At 45.1% G+C, this 21121-nt stretch overlaps 1 protein-coding gene across 3 annotated transcripts in view; it reads left to right on the top strand.

Moving 5' to 3' along the window:
• The window catches only part of LOC147097275 (uncharacterized), a 47914-nt gene that overhangs the window by 19634 nt on the left and 7159 nt on the right, over positions 1-21121 (top strand). For 2 of the 3 annotated variants that reach the window (XM_085972092.1, XM_085972090.1), the window contains exons 2-4: positions 3694-3823; positions 11997-12179; positions 16375-16545. In XM_085972092.1, the coding sequence (XP_085828218.1) occupies positions 3736-3823; positions 11997-12179; positions 16375-16545 (442 nt within the window). In that variant the 5' untranslated portion in view covers positions 3694-3735. The remainder of the gene's footprint in view (positions 1-3693; positions 3824-11996; positions 12180-16374; positions 16546-21121) is intronic. The other variant, XM_085972091.1, reaches the window with a different exon arrangement.

The raw sequence follows: 21121 nt of genomic DNA on the forward strand, positions 1-21121 counted from the left end.
ACAATCTAGATCAATGATTTGGATGAGGGGACTAAATGTAACATTTCCAAATTTGCTGATGATACAAAGCTAGATGGCAGTGTCAGTTGTGAAGAGGATGTGAAGAAGCTTCAAGGGGATCTCGACAGGCTCAGTAGTGGGCGAGAACATGGCAGATGGAATATAATGTGGATAAATGTGAAGTTATCCACTTTGGTAAAAAAAACAGAAAGGCAGAGTATTTCCTAAATGGTGAAAGATTGGGGAATGCAGATGCTCAAAGGGACCTGGGTGTCCTTGTACATGAGTCACTGAAAGTGAATGTGCAGGTGCAGCAAGCCATTAGGAAGGCAAATGGTATGCTGGCCTTCATTACAAGAGGATTTGAGTACAGGAGTAAAGAAGTCTTACTCCAATTATATAGGGCCTTGGTGAGACCACACCTGGAGTACTGTGTACAATTTTGGTCTCCTTACCTAAGGAAGGATATACTTGCCATAGAGGGAGTGCAACGAAAGTTAACGAGATTGATTCCTGGGATGGCAGGACTGTCGTATGAGAAGAGATTGAGTAAACTAGGCTTGTATTCTCTTGAATTCAGAAGAATGAGAGGGGATCTCATTGAAGCATACAAAATTATTACAGGGCTTGATAGGATGGATGCTGGGAGAATGTTTCCCTTGGCTGGGGAGTCTAGAACCAGGGGTCACAGCCTCAGGATAAAGGGTCAGCAGCACGGTGGCATAGTGGTTAGCACTGTTGCCTCACAGCGCCAGGGACCTGGGTTCGAATCCGGCCTCGGGTGACTGTCTGTGTGGAGTTTGCACATTCTCCCTGTGTTTGCGTGGGTTTCCTCCGGGTGCTCCGGTTTCCTCCCACAGTCCAAAGATGTGCGGGTTAGGTTGATTGGCTATGATAAATTGACCCTTAGTGTTAGGGGGATTAAATACGTGGGGTTACGGGGATAGGGTGGGATATGTGTTGGTGTGGGGGATGCTGGGATCGGGTGGGATATGTATTGGTGCAGGCTCGATGGGCCGAAATGGCCTCTGTCTGCACTGTGGGGTTTCTGTGATTCTGTGATTTCTGTGATTCAGGACTGAGATGAGAAGAAATTTCTTCACACAGAGGGTGGTGAATCTTTGGAATTCTCTACCCCAGAGGGCTGTGGAGGCTCAGTCATTGGGTATATTCAAAACAGAAGTCGATAGATTTCTGACTAGTAAGGGCATCAAGGGATATGGCGATAGGGCCGGTGAATGGAGTTGAGGCAGGAGATCAGCCATGATCTCATTGAATGGCGGAGCAGGCTCGAAGGGCCGAATGGCCTACTCCTGCTCCTATTTCTTATGTTCTAACGCCCTACGCACGCACTCTTAGTTTGACCAAGCCACTTTTCTTGTATTAGTGGTGCTCTCCTCCTGAGGGGACACTTGCCATGGTATTTGTCCTGGTAGCATTTGTTTTACACACCTGCTGCCTGACCTGCTGAGTGTTTTCATTTTTTTTCTGTTTTTATTTTCGGATTTCCAGCATCTGCATGTATTTTGTTTCTGTCCGCGTAGCATTGGGGCTGTCTCCCAGTGCCACTGTACTGGCCCAGATTCAAAATAGAATCATTACAGCTTTCCAAGGCAGTACTTGGGTTCTATCTTGCTGGTACCATAATTTTACAATGATATAATATCCACATTCTCAGAATGAAAACTCTTATCGTCACACTCTCCCATCCTACCAATCTGTGAACAGTGCAAGGAGCGTGAGTGAACATTCGGTGCCTCCACACCACCCTAAATTGAATTGATTTGTCCAGGAATTTGTCCAAAAAACACCATGCAATTCATTGAAATAAAATTCTATGTGAAAATAATTATGTAAGTTTCTGAAGTGCACCATTTATGCCTGACAGTAACATTAGGGCTAGAAATTGCTCCCCTCAGCGCCACTCCATAACCCCATTAAATGGTGCTAAAATGGCAGCTGCCGCTCTTTCGCCAGCTGGTAGCGGTTCCTGCGGCGGCCGCCATTTTGGTCCTTACCTTTGCACTGCCAGTAACTGGCAGCGCCATGTTGGAAAAATTGGCAGCGTGGTGACGTCAATCGGTGTGCAACACCGACTGAACATCACCAATGCAAACTTCGACCCTAATTCAGTGCTGGGCAAGCAGGCTGATATTGGTGTTGTCAGCACCTCTTAAAAGGGACACACATCTTTCAGGTAAGTTTGTATTTAAGCTTTTGGACAGGGTTTTTTTGATTTTATTGAAGTGGTGGCTTGTTGCAATAGATGTTAACATTATTCAAGTGTATAGGGAGTGCTGCTGGACGCTTGCAAGGGCTCAGATGGTAAATGAAGGCCTTTGAGAAGACAGAAAATGCTGCAAATACTCAACAGGTCAGGCAACATTCCTGGAGAGGAAAACAGTTCACGTATCAGGTCAAGATGCTGCCTGACCAGCTGAATATTTCCAGCATTTTATGTTGTCATTTGAGATTTACAGCATCCGCTCGCAGAGGGAAGATGAGGGAGCAGAAGAGGAGGAAGCAGATGGAATGATGCAACCCAGACAGCCCCTTTGTGGCCGGGATATCCGGAATGGAATCATCCACCTCCGGTCCCAGTGACCACAACCCCAATTCCCCTTTCATCACTAGTCCTACACCTTACCTTCCATCTGTTACTGACCATCACAGTGTCCTCTTGACCGCAATGCTGAAATAAAAACCACCACAAAGCAAATTTTCCAATCCAACTTTATGCATCTATCCATCCAATATGACATCAAATCACCCGTATGCATCTCTTAGTGAGTGTCCTGAATACATTTAAGGTGGAGATAGACAGATTTTTGCAAGATAAGGGAGTGAAGGGTTATGGGGAGCAGGCAGGGAAGTGGCTTTGAGCCCAAGATCAGCCATGCTCTTATTGAATGGCGGAGCTGGCTTGAGGGGCCAAATGGCCTATTCCTGCTCCTATTTCTTATGTCTTCTGTGTCCTGCTGATGTCACACAGTGCTACCCCAGTGGCTGCAGCATGGCTGGTAAAAGGCTGCTGACTTTCAGTGGGGGAACACTGCAAATGGCCTTGCTGGTTGACCTTGAGGAGCTGCTGGCTGGGAGTGTCAAATCAATCTTCTTGTTCTTCCTCACTCTCCTCTCCCTCTTCTTGGTCAACCTCTGGCTGGGCTGGCTACATTTCTTAGGTGTGTGAAATGAGGAAGGCACAAGGGTGGAGTTGTGGTGACAGGAGGGCGGGAAAGCATGACGTGCATGCCAGAAAGAAGATAACATACGAGGATACCAGCATCTTTTATCCTTTCAGCCCCGCCACTGGCCAAGGGCTCAGTTATGCTCCTGCCAAGCATGGCCTGCACCGTCTCCTTCAAAGGGTTGGGGTGAAGCTAGGAATGGGAGGTGCGTCTCGTGTGTGGTATAGATTGTTGGTAGGTGAGTGATTGGGGGTGGGGGCTTGTGCATTGAGCAGTGTGTGAGGCTAGTGGTGCAGTTGGTAGGAGACGGCTTTTGAAGATGCATTCACTGACCTTGACCAGTGGTCTGTGGTCATGAAGCTTCTTTGGGCACTGGAGACTGGTGGTGGGGGTAACACCGGCAACTTTCCTGGCGAACACGAATTTCTCCCCCTAAGTGTATGCACTAGTGAATATCTGTACAGTTTAGTGCACCAAATCATTTTGTATCTCTTTGTTCTTGCAGCTTCTTAGGATTCATTCCTTATATTCAGAAAAGAGAGCCATCATGGAATGCCAAAATGGATCAATTCTGTCAATTCCAGAAAACCTAGAGTCAATGTTGTTCAATGTAACAAATCACAAACATAAAACAGGTACTTTTTTTCTTTAAAAGCTTCAGTAATTATCACCTGAAACATTTAATCAGATTGTATGACACTAGCACATTCAGCGAGAGCTAATTTCATCCTTTAATGAGATATTAATTTGAGCTTCACATACGCATCAAGCAATGCAATGGGAATTTTAAAGACGAGAGTTTCTCCGTGTGTCCTGGCCAATAATTGTCCCACTAATCAATACAACCAAAAAATGTTAATTTCTCAGGATGTGGGCAACACTGGCCTCTGTTTTGAAAAAGGGGGTTGTGCGCCTTCTCCTTGAACTCCTTGTGCTCCTACAATGGTGTTACGAAGGGAATTTCAGGATATTGACCCAGCTGCAATGTGTATCTAGGTCAGGATGATGTGTGACTTGGAGGGGAACTTGGAGGTGATGGAGCTTCCATCATCTTGTTACTCTTGTCATTCTCAGTGATCGAGGTCATAAGGAAGAGAGGTGCTGTTGAAATAAGCTTGGCAAGTTGCTGCAGTGCATCCTGTAGATAGGGCATACTGCAGCCAGAGTGCTGGTGAATCTTAGCCGCTTTCTTTCAGTGCCAGGATCGAGGCACTGTGATTTTGGTCTTGCTATCTCCCCAAAAAACAGGAGATACTGAGACCAAAATCAGCCCCAGGTTAACTACAGCCTAAACAAATGATCTGCATAGATTTAGCATTACACCTATGCTTGTGCGCTCTATACCCCTATTTATAAGAACATAGGAAATAGGAGCAGGAGTAGGCCATTTGGCCCCTCAAGCCTCTCAGATAACCTCCCATAGATGTCAGGCAACATTGGGTCTAATGAGAGGGAGGAACTGAATGAAATCAGTATTTGTAGGGAAATGGTGTTAGGGAAATTGATGGGATTGAAGGCCGATAAATCCCCAGGGCCTGGTAATCTACATCCTAGGGTACTTAAGGAAGTGGCCCTGGAAATAGTAGACGCATTGCTGGTCATCTTCCAAAATTCTATAGACTCTGGAACAGTTCCCATGGATTGGAGGATAGCTAATGTAACCCCACTACTCAAAAAAGGTGATAGAGAGAAAACGGGGAATTATATACCAGTAAGCCTGACATCGGTAGTAGGGAAAATGCTAGAGTCCATTATAAAAGATGTAATAGCAGAGCACTTGGAAAACAGTGACAGGATCAGACAAAGTCAACATGGATTTACAAAAGGTAAATCGTGCTTGACTAATCTACTGGAATTTTTTGATAATGTAACTGGTAGAATAGATAGAGGAGAACCAGTGGATGTGGTGTATTTGGACTTTCAGAAGGCTTTCGATAAGGTCCCGCATAAGAGATTGGCGTGCAAAGTTAAAGCACATGGGATTGGGGGTAAGGTACTGACTTGGATAGAGAACTGGTTGGCAGACAGGAAGCAAAGAGTTGGAATAAACGGGTCTTTTTCCGAGTGGCAGGCAGTGACTAGTGGGGTACCACAGGGATCGGTGCTAGGACCCTAGCGCTTCACAATATATATTAATGATCTAGACGAGGGAACTAGATGTAATATCTCCAAGTTTGCAGACAACACAAAGCTGGGTGGGCGTGTGTGCTGTGAGGAGGATGCCGAGAAACTCCAGTATGATTTAGACAGGTTGGGTGATTGGGCAGATGCAGTATAATGTGGATAAATGCGAGGTTATCCACTTTGGTGGCAAAAACAGGAAGACAGATTATTATCTGAACGACAATAGATTGGGAAAAGGGGAAGTGCAACGAGACTTGGGTGTCCTTGTGCACCAGTCGCTGAAGGTCAGCATGCAGGTGCAGCAGGCGGTTAAGAAGGCAAATGGTATGTTGGTTTCATAGCGAGAGGATTCGAGTACAGGAGCAAGGATGTCTTGCTGCAGTTGTACAGGGCCTTGGTGAGACCACACCTTGAGTATTGTGTGCAGTTTTGGTCGCCTTACCTGAGGAAGGACGTTCTTGCCATGGAGGGAGTGCAGCGAAGATTCACCAGACTGACACCTGGGATGGCAGGAATGACGTATGAGGAGAGATTGGGTCGATTAGGCTTATATTCGCTAGAGTTTAGAAGAATGAGAGGGGATCTCATTGAAACTTATAAAATTCTAACAGGACTATACAGACTAGGTGCAGGAAGGATGTTCCCAAACCAGGGGAGTCCAGAACCAGGGGTCAAAGTCTAAGGATAAGGGGTAAGCCATTTAGGACAGAGATGAGGAGGAATTTCTTCACCCAGAGAGTGGTGAACCTGTGGAATTCTCTACCACAGAAGGCAATTGAGGCCAATTCATTAAATATATTCAAGAAGGAGTTAGATATATTTCTTAAGGCTAAAGGGATCAAGGGATATGGGGAGAGAGCAGGGACAGGGTACTGAGTTTGGATGATCAGCCATGATCTCATTAAATGGCAGAACAGGCTCGAGGGGCCTACTCCTGCTCCTATCTTCTATGTTTCTATGTAAGCCTGCTCCGCTATTTAATAAGATCATGACTGATCTGATCTTGGGCTCAGCTCCATTTCTCTGCCCGCTCCCCATAACCCTTCACTCCCTCATTGTTCAAAAATCTGTCTATCTCCATCTTAAATATATTCAATGACCCAGTCTCCACAGCTCTCTGGGGCAGAGAATTCCATAGATTTACGACCCTCTGAGAGAAGAAATTCCTCCTCATCTCAGTTTTAAATGGGTGACCCCTTATTCTGAAACTATGCCCCCTAGTTCTAGATTCCCCCATGAGGGGCAACATCTTCTCCTCATCTACCTTGTCGAGCCCCCTCAGTATCTTATATGTTTCAATAAGATCACCTCTCATTCTTCTAAACTCCAATGAGTATAGGCCCAACCTGCTCAACCTTTTTTCATAAGTCAACCCCGTCGTCTCAGGAATCAACCTCGTGAACCTTCTCTGAATTGCCTCCAATGCAAGAAAAGCCCTCCTTAAATAAGGAGACCAAAACTGTGCGCTATACTCCAGGTGTGGTCTCACCAACACCCTGTACAGTTGTAACAGGACTTCCCTGCTTTTATACTCCAACCCCCTTGCAATAAAGGCCAGCATTCCATTTGCTTTCCTGATTACTTGCTGTACCTGCATGCTAACTTTTTGTGTTTCATGCACAAGGACCCCCAGGTCCCTCTATACTGCAGCATTTTGTAATCTCTCTCCATTTAAATAATAATTTGCTTTTTTATTTTTCTTACCAAAGTGGATAACCTCACACTTTCCAACATTATACTCCATCTGCCAAATGCTTGCCCACTCACTTAGCCTGTCTAAATCCCTTTGCAGATTCTTTGTGTCTTCTTCACAACTTGCTTTCCCACCTATCTTTGTATCATCAGCAAATTACACTCGGTCCCTTCATCCAAGTCATTAATATAGATTGTAAATAGTTGAGGCCCGAGCACTGATCCCTGTGGCACCCCACTAGTTCCTGTTTGCCAACCGGAAAATTACCCATTTATCCCGACTCTCTGTTTTCTGTTAGCCAATCCTCTATCCATGCTAATATATTACCCCCAACCCCATGAGCTCTTATCTTGTGCAGTAACCTTTTACGTGGCACCTTATCGAATGCCTTCTGGAAATCCAAATACACCACATCCACTGGTTCCCCTTTATCCACCCTGCTCATTACATCCTCAAAGAACTCCAGCAAATTTGTCAAACATGTTTTCCCTTTCATAAAACCACGCTGACTCTACTTGACTATATTATGATTTTCTAAATGTCCTGCTACTGCTTCCTTAATAATGGACTCCAGCATTTTCCCAATGACAGATGTTAGGCTAACTGGTCTATAGTTTCCTGCTTTCTGTCTCCCTCCTTTCTTAAATAGGGGTGTTACATTTTCGGTTTTCCAATCCGCTGGGACATCTCCAGAATCCAGTAAATTTTGGTAGATTGCAACCAATGCATCCACTATCTCTGCAGCCACTTCTTTTAAGACCCTAGGATGCAGGCCATCAGGTCCAGGGGACTTGTCCACCTTTAGTCCCATTATTTTACCGAGTACTTTTTCTTTAGTGATTGTTTTAAGTTCCCCCTCCTCCCTATAGCCCCTTGGTTATGTATTATTGGGATGGTTTTAGTGTCTTCTACTGTGAAGACTGATACAAAATATTTGTTCAAAGTCTCTGCCGTTTCCCTGTTCCCCATTACTAATTCCCCAGTCTCATCCTCTAAGGGACCAACGTTTACTTTAGCTACTCTCTTCCTTTTTATATACCTGTAGAAGCTCTTACTCTCTGTTTTTATATTTCTTGCTAGTTTACTCTCATAATCCATCTTCTCGCTCTTTATTATTTTTTTAGTCATCCTTTCCTGGTTTTTAAAAATTTCCCAATCCTCTGGCCTCCCACTAATCTTGGCAACATTGTATGCCTTCGTTTTCAATTTGATACCATCCTTTACTTCCTTAGTTAGCCACGAATGGTTCTCCCTTCTCTTTCCTTCTCACTGGAATATATTTTTGTTGAGAGTTATGAAATATCTCCTTAAATATCTGCCATTGCTTATCAACCGTCTTTCCCTTTAATCTATTTTCCCAGTCCACTTTAGCCAACTCTGCCTTCATATCTTTATAATTGCCTTTATTTAAGATCAGGACACTGGTTTGAGCCCCAACTTTCTCACCCTCCAATTGAATTTGAAATTCAACCATGCCATGATCACTCTTTCCTGGAGAATCCTTTACTATGAGATCATTTATTAATCCTGTCTCATTACACAGTACCAGATCTAAGAAAGCCTGCTCCCTGGTTGGTTCCACAACATATTGTTCTAGGAAACCATCCTGGATACACTTTATGAACTCTTCCTCGGGGCTACCTTGGCCAATTTGATTTGTCCAATCAATATGAAGATTAAAATCGCCCATGATTATTGCTGTACTTTTCTTACAAGCCTCCATTATTTCTTGATTGATACTCTGTCCAACAGTGTAGGGTTTTATACCTTAATGCGAGAAGCATCAGGAACAAGGTAGATGAATTAGCTGTGGAAATAGAGGTTAATAATTATGACCTAATTGGGATTACGGAAACATGGTTGCAGGGTGAGCAGGGCTGGGAGCTTAACATACAGGGGTATTCAGTATTTAGGAAGGATCGACAAAAAAGAAAGGGAGGAGGGGTAGCATTGCTAGTAAAAGAGGGGATAAATGCAATTGAAAGGAAGGATATTAACTCAGTTAATACAGAATCTATATGGGTGGAGCTAAGAAATAGCGAGGGGCGAAAAACATTAATAGGAGTGGTATATAGGCCTCCAAATAGTAAAATAGAGGTTAGGGAGGGCATCACGAGGGAAATTAGAGAAGCGTGCAATAAGAGCACAGCTGTCATCATAGGTGACTTTAACTTACATATAGATTGGACTAGCCTAATCAGTAAAAATAATGAGGAGGAGGAATTCCTTGAGTGTTTGAGGGATGGTTATCTGGATCAATATGTCGAGGAACCAACTCGGGAACAGGCTATATTGGACTGGGTACTGTGCAATGAGAAGGGACTAATCAGTAATCTTGTTGTACGGGGACCCTTGGGTCAGAGCGATCATAACATGATCGATTTCTCACTCGAAATGGAGAGCGAAGAAATTGACTCAGAGACTAAGGTCCTGAATTTAAACAAGGGGAATTATGATGCCATGAGACGGGAACTGAGTAGGTCTGATTGGACAACGTTCCTGGGAGGACTGGAGGTAGATAAACAATGGCAAACATTTAAAGATAGAATGACAAAATTGCAAAAATTGTTTATACCAATCTGGCATAAAAGGAAATCTAAAAAGGTGACTCAACCGTGGATAACAGGGGAAATTAGAGACAGCATAAAATCCAAAGATAGGGCGTATAAAATAGCCAAAAAAAGCGCCAGAGCGGAAGATTGGGAACAGTTTAAGATAGAGCAAAGGAGGGCAAAGGGCATAATCAAGAGGGGCAAAATAGCTTACGAAAACAAGCTGGCGGAAAATATAAAAACTAACTCCAAAAGCTTTTATAAGTATATCAAAAGGAAAAGACTGGTGAAAACCAAAGTTGGTCCATTGCAGTCAGATACGGGGGAATATATAATGGGAAATAAGGAAATGGCAGATCAACTAAATGCATACTTTGGGTCAGTCTTTACGAAGGAAGACACAAAAAACCTCCCTGGGATATCGGGAAAAATAGGGACATTGGCAAAGGAGGAACTGACGCAAATCAATATCTCTAAGGATATGGTGTTAAGGAAGCTAAAGGGATTGAAGGTGGACAAATCCCCAGGGCCTGATAACATGCATCCTAGGGTACTGAAGGAGGTGGCCCTAGAGATAGCGGATGCACTAAGGATGATTTTTCAGAATTCATTAGACTCGGGAACAGTGCCGATGGATTGGAGGGTAGCTAACGTTACCCCACTATTCAAAAAGGGGGGTAGGGAAAAAGCAGGTAATTACAGACCTGTAAGCCTTACATCAGTTGTGGGCAAAATGCTGGAGTCCATCATTAAGGATGAAATAGCAGAGCACTTAGCAAATGGGGACAGGATAGGACAGAGTCAACATGGATTTACAAAGGGTAAATCGTGCTTGACTAATCTATTGGAATTTTTTGAGGGAGTAACTGGTAGAATAGATGGGGGAGAGCCAGTAGATGTGGTGTACCTGGACTTCCAAAAGGCCTTCGATAAGGTCCCACATAAAAGATTAGCATGGAAAATTGAGGCTCATGGGATAAAGGGGAAAGTTTTGGCGTGGATAGGGAACTGGCTGTCAGATAGAAAACAGAGAGTTGGAATAAACGGCTCATTTTCTGAATGGCAGGCAGTAACAAGTGGGGTACCACAGGGATCTGTCCTGGGCCCCCAGCTGTTCACAATTTACATTAATGACCTGGATCAGGGAGTCGGATGCAGCATTTCCAAATTTGCAGACGACACTAAACTAGGAGGGGGGGTGGGCTCAGAGGAAGAGACCAGGAAGCTCCAGAGCGATTTGGACAGACTGGGCGATTGGGCGGATAAATGGCAGATGCACTATAATGTGGACAAGTGCGAAGTTATCCACCTTGGGTGCAGGAACGGGAGGGCAAATTATTATTTAAATGGCAATAGATTGGGAGAGGGGGAAGTACAGAGAGACCTGGGTGTTCTTGTACACCAGTCACTGAAGGCGAGCATGCAGGTGCAACAGGCGGTCAAGAAGGCAAACGGTATGCTGGCCTTCATAGCAAAAGGGTTAGAATACAGGAACAGGGATACCTTGCTGCAGCTGTACAGGGCACTGGTGAGACCACACCTCGAGTACTGTGTACAGTTTTGGTCGCCTCATCTGAGGAAGGATGTTCTTGCCATGGAGGGGGTGCAGCGGCGATTCACCAGGCTGATACCAGGAATGGCGGGAATGACCTATGAGGAGAGACTATGTAGTTTAGGGATGTACACACTGGAGTTTAGAAGATTGAGAGGGGACCTCATAGAAGTGTATAAAATTCTGACAGGTCTAGACAGACTGGATGCAGAAGGAATGTTTCCCTTGGCGGGTGAGAACAGAACTAGAGGACATAATTTAAGGATAAGGGCTAAACCATTTAGGACAGAGATGAGGGGGAATTTCTTCACTCAGAGAGTGGTGAACCTGTGGAACTCATTGCCACAGAGGGCAGTGTACGCCAGCTCATTAAATATATTTAAGAGGGAATTAGATATATTTCTACGGGCAAAAGGGGTTAAGGGTTACGGAGAGAAGGCGGGGACGGGATACTGAATTAAAGGATCAGCCATGATCTCATCGAATGGCGGAGCAGGCACGAAGGGCCGAATGGCCTACTCCTGCTCCTATCTTCTATGTATCTATGTATCTATGTACTGTTAGGGGGCCTATAGACTACGCCCACCAGTGACTTCTTTCCCTTATTATTTCTTATCTCCACCCAAACTGATTCTACATCTTGCTCTTCTGAGCCAATATCATTTCTCACGCCTGCACTGATCTCATCCTTTATTAACAGAGCTACCCCACCTCCTTTTCCTTTCTGTCTATCCTTCCGAAAACTTCAAGGATGGTGCCTCCTTCAGAAGATCGAGTAGAATAAGATAAGTCCACGGAACAGAATTACAGGTACCACTGAGGACCAGGTTTGATGATCCAAATAACCTTCTCTCATTCCATATTTTCATACGTTATTCTCACAACAGGCCCCTTTACAATAAAGGAGGTGTTGCTAAATTTCAAGTTGCCGGTCACTATCTCATCTACAAATAGCATGATGTATAGAGAAATCAACAGTCCCAGATCGAACTATCAGGAATTAAGACAGCTAAGTGTCAAGCAGACATACGAGCAAGAATTTCTACTGGGTCATACTATAAATGACAGTGGCAAGTATCATCTTTTATTTTTGAAGCATTTATATGATTTATCATGTGTCCTTTTTTGATACTATTTTTATATAAGTGTGCTGCTTTGTTTTGTATAGATTTTAATCCTTAGATGATGGGGAAATTCTAGATTCCAAGGACTGAACATTACATAGTGTGAGCTATGGGGGCGGTTTACTGGTGGATGGATGGTATGTGGCCACCAGATGGAGACAAAGTCCCCCTCTCACTCCAATTCAGGAAGGCCACACCTACGGCAAATCTGCCCATTAACTCACTAGTTTAAAAGGCCAACTAGTGCATCCCTTCAGGGCCAGAGAAAGGGGTCCTGAGAGAGGACAGGGCCAGTCCCTGAGGGGACCAAAGCAGCGCCAGAACTCCTTGAAGCCAGTGGGCCTGAGAGGAGGCCAGTGGGCCTGGCCAAGACAAGGCCGGTACCTGAGGGTAATGCCAAGGCAAGAAAATGGATTTATTCTATGTGAACGTCTTATGATTTTGGATTGTGCCAAACGTGAACCTTTTTCCCTGTTTGCCAAAATAAAACACAGCTAATTGCTGTTTTCATAGACCAAACTTGTGACTGTGCTTGTTTTCTCCTGTTCCCGCATCAACACACCCTTCGGTCTAGGGGGTGGTTGATCACAATAGATACATTTTTTTAATGTTTTCAGCTCACATCATAATGCTGGAACAAATACTAATATCACAGTAATAAAGCTCGTTACTTCTGCTGTTCCCTCTTCCATTTTAGAAAATGTTCTAACCAGTTTTCTCCATTTTCCTCCTCTGCCGAAGGTGTTGAGTTCTTGCTGGGTTATGTTATTCCATGGACAATGCTCTTGCACCAGTGCATTGTACAACTGACCAGTATTCAACTATGAGCTACAACTGAGTTAGAAGGCTATAGGCTAGCTCAATCCTCACCTCACTCTATCGCCCCACAGATATCATTGCAGCAGGGGTTGCTGGATAGCAATCTGCGAGAATCATGGTTGATTTCCCTCACCTCGGTCCAGTGATCCTCAGGATAACTGTCGTATGGTACAGCACCCTAGCTAAGATCAGCTAACTCAGCACAGATGGGATATCAAACCGGAGACATTTCTGACTCTATAAACTCACTGAGCCATCAAGACAGTTTGTTGTCTTCCCTTTTGACCCCATCGTTTTTATTTTACCTGTGCTCTCCTTGTTTTTACTGTACATTGTTCCTTCTCTTTTTGTTCACTTTTTCTTCTTACTGTCCATTTTCCAGTTGGAAGTAACTTCCAAAGAGCTTTCCACTCCTTAGTGCCGATATCTCTGTTTGTGTTTAATATATTGTGGAATTTATAATTTACAGCCAATAGCATCCATACTCATGACATACTATCATTTACGTTAAGCATGCCTTACAAAACTGGCTGCAAGTTAGCTGAAGAATTGGAAACAACCATGTAGAATGACTAATATAGGCAATACCTTTAATGTTCTGTATCTGTTGCCAGTAAAATATCTTCACTGCATCTGAAATCTGAAATGCAGTACAGTAGAAGCTTCTTAAAGATGATGGAAATCCTGAGTAAGAACTCTGAACACAACCTACTCATCTCTAGCGGGTGTTCTATACAGCATTTTTTTTGGTGGTTGAGGGTCAATCATCACAGCCCCAGGACAGCGCTGCAGGAATTCCTCAGGGCAGTGTCCTAGGCCCAACCATCTTCAGCTGCTTCAACAATGACCTTCCCTCCAACATAAGGTCAGAAATGGGGATGTTCGCTGATGACTGCACAGTGTTCAGCACCATTCACAACTCCTCAGATAATGAAGCAGTCCATGCCCGCATGCAACAAGACCTGGATGACGTTCAGGCTTGGGCTGATAAGTAGCAGGTAACATTCGCACCACAGCAGTGCCAGGCAATGACTATCTCCAACAAGCGAGAGTCTAACCACCTCCCCTTGACATTCAACGGCATTACCATCGCCGAATCCCCCACCATCAACATCCTGGGGGTCACCATTGACCAGAAACTTAACTGGACCAGCCACATAAATGCTGTGGCAACAAGAGCAGGTCAGAAGCTAGGTATTCTGCAGTGAGTGTCTCACCTCCTGACTCCCCAAAGCCTTTCCACCATCTACAAGGCACAAGTAAGGAGTGTGATGGAATACTCTCCACTTGCCTGGATGAGTGCAGCTCCAACAACACTCAAGAAGCTCGACACCATCCAGGACAAAGCAGCCCGCTTGATTGGCACCCCATCCACCACCTTAAACATTCACTCCCTCCACCACCGGTGTACCATGGCTGCAGTGTGTACCATCTACAAGATGCACTGCAGCAACTCGCCAAGGCTTCTTCGGCAGCACCTCCCAAACCCGCAACCTCTTCCACCTAGAAGGACAAGGGCAGCAGGTGCATGGGAACACCACCACCTCCAAGTTCCCCTCCAAGTCACACACCATCCTGACTTAGAAGTATATCGCCGATCCTTCATTGTCGCTGGGTCAAAATCCTGGAACTCCCTACCTAACAGCACTGTGGGAGTACCTTCACCGCACAGACTGCAGCAGTTCAAGAAAGCGACTTACCACCACCATCTCAAGAGCAATTAGGGATGGGCAATAAATGCTGGTCTTGCCAGCGGCGCCCACATCCCATAAGCGAATTTAAAAAAAACGATTTTGTTCTAACAAATTGTATTTTCAGGGCTTTCACCATATAGCATACAAGACATCTATTGACAGCAAGACATCATCAAGAGGGTGCATCCCCATTACATCAGTGCAAAAGATCTCTACAGCACTGATATCCATGTTTAATAACAAAGGGCATTATTTAAAGCACACAAACATACATACATGTTTATAGCTTAAACTCAAAAGTACTTAGGTGTGTTTTACCTCTATAAATGTAATCACCCAAATCGTCACAACTATACAGAAGCCAGTCTTTTGCCTATCTCAAATTCTGTGATCTCTCAGAAACTAACCAGACTGTAAGAAAGCACACATCTCAACATCTAACTTTTAAAACATATTCCAAGAGTTTGACCATTACCCTTTCCTTTTCTAGAAACCTGTACATGCCCTGAAAATGGTCACCTATTTCCTTTATATCCAACTGTTCCAGGAAAGGAAACAGTCCGGATTGCTGTCACTTTGTGTCATAATGATGTCACACACAAAATGAAGAGATATTTTGCAATAAAACTATATTATCCCCCATAAATTACATAATCATGGCATCTATTAACATCTATAGAAAGGAAGGTATGCCTTCAGGAAAAATAAACTGCAGCATATTTAGGAAATAATCTGGTGTCAGGATAATAATTCCTCTAAAGAAGAATTCCCAATGACAGAATGCTCTATCTGCAGTAATGTCTTCTTCAGAGATCTCAGACTCTGCTGCTAAATGTATTGTGCATGCTGCATATTCCATACTTATGACAGGAATGGATTCCTACAAGGAAAGCCAAGGAATATGAACAATTGCAGACGGCACTGTATTTTTGGAAGTTTTATTGTGTGTGTTCTCGGGATGTAGTTAATACTAGCAAGGTTGCATTTATTGCCCATCCCACCAGTTGCCCCGAGTGGCGGTAGTGGGTCTTTCCCTTGAACTGCGCCAGTCCTTGTGTTGATAATGCTCCTACGACAGGGTTAGATAGGAAATACCAGCATATTGACCCAGCGACATTGAAGGAACGGCGATACATCCAAGTTAGGAAGGTAGGTGCCTTGGAGGTGATGGTGGTCCTAAAACATTACCTTTCTCAGTGCTAGGGGTCATAGGGGAGGGAGGTGCTGTTGACGTAACATTGGTGAGTTGCTGCAGTGCAAGGATCTACAAGGATTTTTCTCAGTTGACAGAACTTTTACATAGAATAATTAGCACAGAAACAGGTCATTCGGGTCAACCAGTCCATGCTGGTGTTTAAGCTCCATTCGAGCCTCCTCCCGTCTTTCCTCCTCTAACTCTAACTCTATCAGCGTAACCCTCTGTTCCCTGCTCCCTCATATGCTTATCTAGCCACCCCTTAAATGCATCATACTATTTGCCTCACCCACTCCCTGTGTTAGCAAGTTCCACATTCTCACCACTCTCTGGGTAAAGAAGTTCTGAATTCCCTATTTGATTTCTTGACTATTAATGGCTGTTTGTAGAAAATAGTTTAATCCCTCATTGTAATTATTTTATATATTTTCAGGAAATCTAATGATTCGGCATCCTACTGTGATCCCAATGTATATGAAGGAAATTAAGTTGGTTGTAGCAGAAGGATTTGACAGTAAAGATGAGACAGAATGGAATACGTTCTGCAACACATATGACAAGATTGTCAATGACATTGGTCACTTGGATCATTTCATTTGCACAGGTATGTGACTGAAAATATTCGAGGGTTTGGGGTGTGAGACATGGTGATGGCAGTGATGTAAACTATAACGAAGGCCTCTGATGTGGTCAGTATATTGATTGTCAAGGACAACTGAGTGAATACTTGGATTTTAAGAAAAAAAAATTGCACTTCTATAGCACCTTTCATGACCTCAGGATGTCCCAAAGCGCTTTACAGCCAATTACGTATTTTTGAAGTGTAGTCACTGTTGTAATGTAGGAAACATGGCAGCCAATTGCGCACAGCAAGCTCCCACAAACAGCAATATCATAATGACCAGATAATCCGTTTGTAATGAGTTTAACATTCATGGCAGTCGATTTTCATGGGACTTTTTCCATCGGGCGGGAGATGAGTGGAGCGAGCTTGCTGCCCGACGGATGCAAGTGGTCAAAGGCTTAAACCATTTTCATGTCCGGGCTTCATTTGCGTTCCATCAGTGAGCTGCTCATGCTTTTCGAATAGATCAATCGGAAGGATAGATCACCAATCAGGAGTGGGAATTCTAGTGACTCCACCACAGATCCTAGCTAGTCCAGGTAAGCGAATGGTCGAGAGGGGGAGGTCATCCCGCAGGAGGGTCGCACATCAGGCTGATTTTAGTTTTAAAAATTTTCTTCAACTTTTTTTGAAGTGATCTGCAGCAGTCCCTGGTTAGGCTGCTCAATGTCAAGCAATAGGCAGAACACATACAGCGCATGCTCTATCCATTGGTACTTCAAAATTGCATCGGTACCCTACTGACGTCACAGGACCCCAATTTGCATGGGCTAATAACAGTTCCTACATTACAACAGTGACTCCACTTCAAAAAAGTAATGAATTGGCTTTACAGAGCTTTGAGACGTCCTGAGGTCATGAAAGGCGCTATCTCAATGCAAGTCACTTTCTTCGTTTCTGCCTGTTTCTATCAAAATGGCAAAGACCTGGATGTTGGCGGTAACGGGGTGATAAGTGCTGCGCTGTTATGTTCACACAAGCGTCCCATTCCCGCCCATTGAGGGGAGATGAAAATCAACCGTATTGAACTAAAGGCAACTTTGCTAAGTGGGCTGATAACTAAGCAACATAAAAAGGTGATAATGGAAAGGCAAAAGCTCTGGCTGGAGTTCCACTGAGTCTGATCTGCTTGTCACATTATTCATAAGTCAATGGTGGGGTGTTATATCTTGTAATCTTGGAAATGTTGCATAGCTAGATGATGAACATAGCAGATCTGGATGGACTAAGGAAAAATAACAGATTTTAATGTAAATAAACACAAGGTTATGCATATTAGAACAAGAAACGTTAAACAAAGATGGAAACAGAGTTGGTGCAATAATTAAAAATTCATTGAAAGTATTCAGTCAACATTATCAACATAGTTAATTAATCAGATTCTGAGATGAATCTCAAGCACATTTGGCTGTAAGTCTTGATTAGATCACTGGTAAAGCTTCATATTTTGTGAAGGTTTGGGCACATTAGTGCATTAGAAACAGTCACTAGACTAACAAAGATGGTTGCAGGAATTAGGGTTCTACATTATGAAAATTCCCATTGTTATTTTCACTGGAGAAAATAAGATATGGTTTAGGCTTTAAAAAAAAAGTGAAATGAATATTGTAATGCAAGCAGGTTTTTCTGGAATGTGAGTAAAGAACTTGAGAACACAAGAATAAAATTTAAAGGTTTTTGGGTTAGAAATTCATTATAACCTAGTACTGTAATGGGCGGTATAATTAGAAAAGTTGGAGAATTAGCACCAGGTGCTAATGCTTTAGACTGCACGCGAAATTCATGCTCACAGCTCAAAGAAATGATTGGAGCGCTAATTCAAGTCTTTAAGCCCAAGCTCATTGGCGTTACACTCAAAGGGTGGACTAATATCAGGTGCAGTTTAATCGGATCAGGATTGCCACTGGCTTTTTCCAGTTCTTAAAGGGGTTCATTGATGCTGCAGAACCTCATCCGCAGCATTGCTGGCTGTGCAGCTACCTCAGCAAGTAGCAGCAGGTGAAGGAGAAGGAGCAGCGGACTGAAGCAGCTATACTCATGGCAGATCCATGCCTCAGGGAGACGCCCGCAGATTCAGTGATCAAGCATTAGAGGCATTGATGTTCGTTGTGGAGAGATGGCTCTACCCAGCAAGTAGCAGGAGGCCCTTGCCGCAAGCCTTCCGCACCATGTGGAGGGAGGGAGCGCAGCACGTCTTGGGCAGCACTGTGGTCCCCATGACCCACACACAGCGCATGAAGAAATTTAACAACCTCACTTGGGTGGTCAGGGTGAGTGAATGCTTCAACAAATACTACATACCACCATCTGAACCACAGTCTTCACACACTGCCCAAAGAACCACACCCCCCAGCACTAACCCACCAACAATCTCTACCTACCAACACTCACACCCACATTTCACACCTTGCACACAATGACAGCTATTCAACGATGGCAGGCACAGCACCCAAACACATTGCTCCACACTCACTCACATGCTTTCCTTTCTCTTGCAGACCAAGGTGGTTCACAACAGGAGGGGGCAGGAGCGCACAGGTGGGGGACAAGCCGACACCCAAGCACCGTCTGCGCTAGAAAATAGAGTGCTGTAGATGATTGGGCGTCAGGTGGTGGGCGCCGTGGCCACTGGCGACGTTGACCCCCTTGGGGACAATAATGGTATGTTCATCCCTACTCCTTCTTCTCAAATCCCACTTCCCCCTCACCCCACAAGCATTTCGCATTTTCCAGCTAATCATGCTGTTTGCATGCATTTCTCCCTTCCTGCCCCCATCCTCTCACCTTAACCTGACTTGTGCCTTTATGCTTTCAGATAATTAGAAAGCACCTGAGTACCATAGAGAGCGAGGCAGGAGAAGAGGAGGAGGAAGAACACATCGCGTCACTGCATGTCTCACCCGCAGGCACCAGATCAGATATTGGCACTACGCATTCTTTAGAGGCTAGTGTAGCAGCAGGATCTGCACAGGCTAAGGCACCGGGGATGATGAGCTGCAGCAAGGCCAGGGGAAAGGGTAGCTCGGGGGCCAGCTCCCTGGAGGGCGAGTTCGTGGGCGAGTTCTGCTGCACAGGACTCAGATGAGGACCTCGATGGGGAGGCGTTTAGAAGAAGGGTGATGGGCATGCCCACGGAGATGATAGGTGCAATGGCAAGGGTGCCCGAGAGCCTCTCAGCAATGATAAGGAGCGTGGAGGAGTACGCCTCCAACATTGGACAAGGCTCTGCCCACACCATGGAGTCCATCATTTCCAGTCTGCAAAGGATGGTAGACTCCCAGAGAGACCGTGGCAACCCAGACCTGATGCCGTGTGTATGGCAGCTTCCACTGCAGCACAGGTGGAAGCAACACAACGTCTTGGTGCTGTAATGCAGTCTATGCTTGGTGGCATCCAATCTCAGACTGCTCTCATGCAGTCTCGGCTTGATGCCATGCAAGCTCTGACTGCTGCCATCGTGGCTGGATCTACCACCGTTGACTGGGGCTTTCACGGTGGCGCAGCAGGCCAGCAATCTGCGCTCCAACAGATTGCTAGGGATGCTGAGGTGCTGCCCCGGGGAAGTGGCAGTGGGTCAGTGGAGCAGGAACCTGCTGTCCTCTCTCTCAGGTTAACAGCGTTCCTGCTCCCACCACTGCCATTCCGCCATTGCCCTTGTCGCTGCCCGTCATCTAGCCAACGCAGACTGCTGCCGCCCATGATGAGGTGGTGCGGTCTACAGCTGGGCCTTCCAGGCCCAGAGCTGGTCAAGGGCATCCTGCAAGGCCATCTGAAGTCTCCCGCACGGACACTCAGCAGCCTTCCACCAGCCCTGCTGCAGCCACTGGGCCAACACTTCGTAGGAGCACTAGAGCAGGCAAAGGCACAGTAACGACAAGCACTAAGGGATTGCACATGGGTGACTAGTTAATATTTTTGTTGTAAATATGTGTTCACTGATTTTTGACAAATTTAGTAATTCAGTTTAGATTCTTTTGTGGTGTATCTCATTTCAGCTTTGCGCTGTGATATGACCTGCGACAGGGATGTAATGATGGGAATGTAGTGAGCAACGGGAATCTGGGGTTTAATTAATTCAAACCGCAGTCTGACGAGGCAATCACGGATTGCCCTTCCGAAAGGCCGATTAAGTGGCTACCTCCTCCCTCGCTGCTGTTGCTCTTCCTCCTCCTCCTCTCCCTTTTCCTGCTCCTGAGGTGGTCCCACAATCCCTGGTGGCAAGGGCTGGGCCCTCATGATGTCCAAGTTGTGGAGCATGCAGCAGACCACCACGAAATGGGACACCCACTCAGGCGGGTAGTGGAGGGCTCCTCCTGAGCAGTCAAGGCAGTGGAACCGTTGCTTCAGCACCCCAATGGTCTGCTTGATGATGTTCCTGGTGGCAGCATGGCTCTCATAGAAACATAGAAGATAGGAGCAGGAGTAGGCCATTCGGCCCTTCGAGCCTGCTCCGCCATTCAATGAGATCATGGCTGATCATCCAAATTCTCATTATATGAGTGCTGGGCAAGAGTGTTGGGGTTGCATGAGCCAGGTGGAGAACGGATAGCCCTTG

The sequence above is a fragment of the Somniosus microcephalus genome, chromosome 32 (assembly GCF_052327205.1).
Source record: "Somniosus microcephalus isolate GS21.2 chromosome 32, FLI_Smic_1.0, whole genome shotgun sequence".
Classification (NCBI taxonomy): Eukaryota; Metazoa; Chordata; class Chondrichthyes; order Squaliformes; family Somniosidae; genus Somniosus; species Somniosus microcephalus.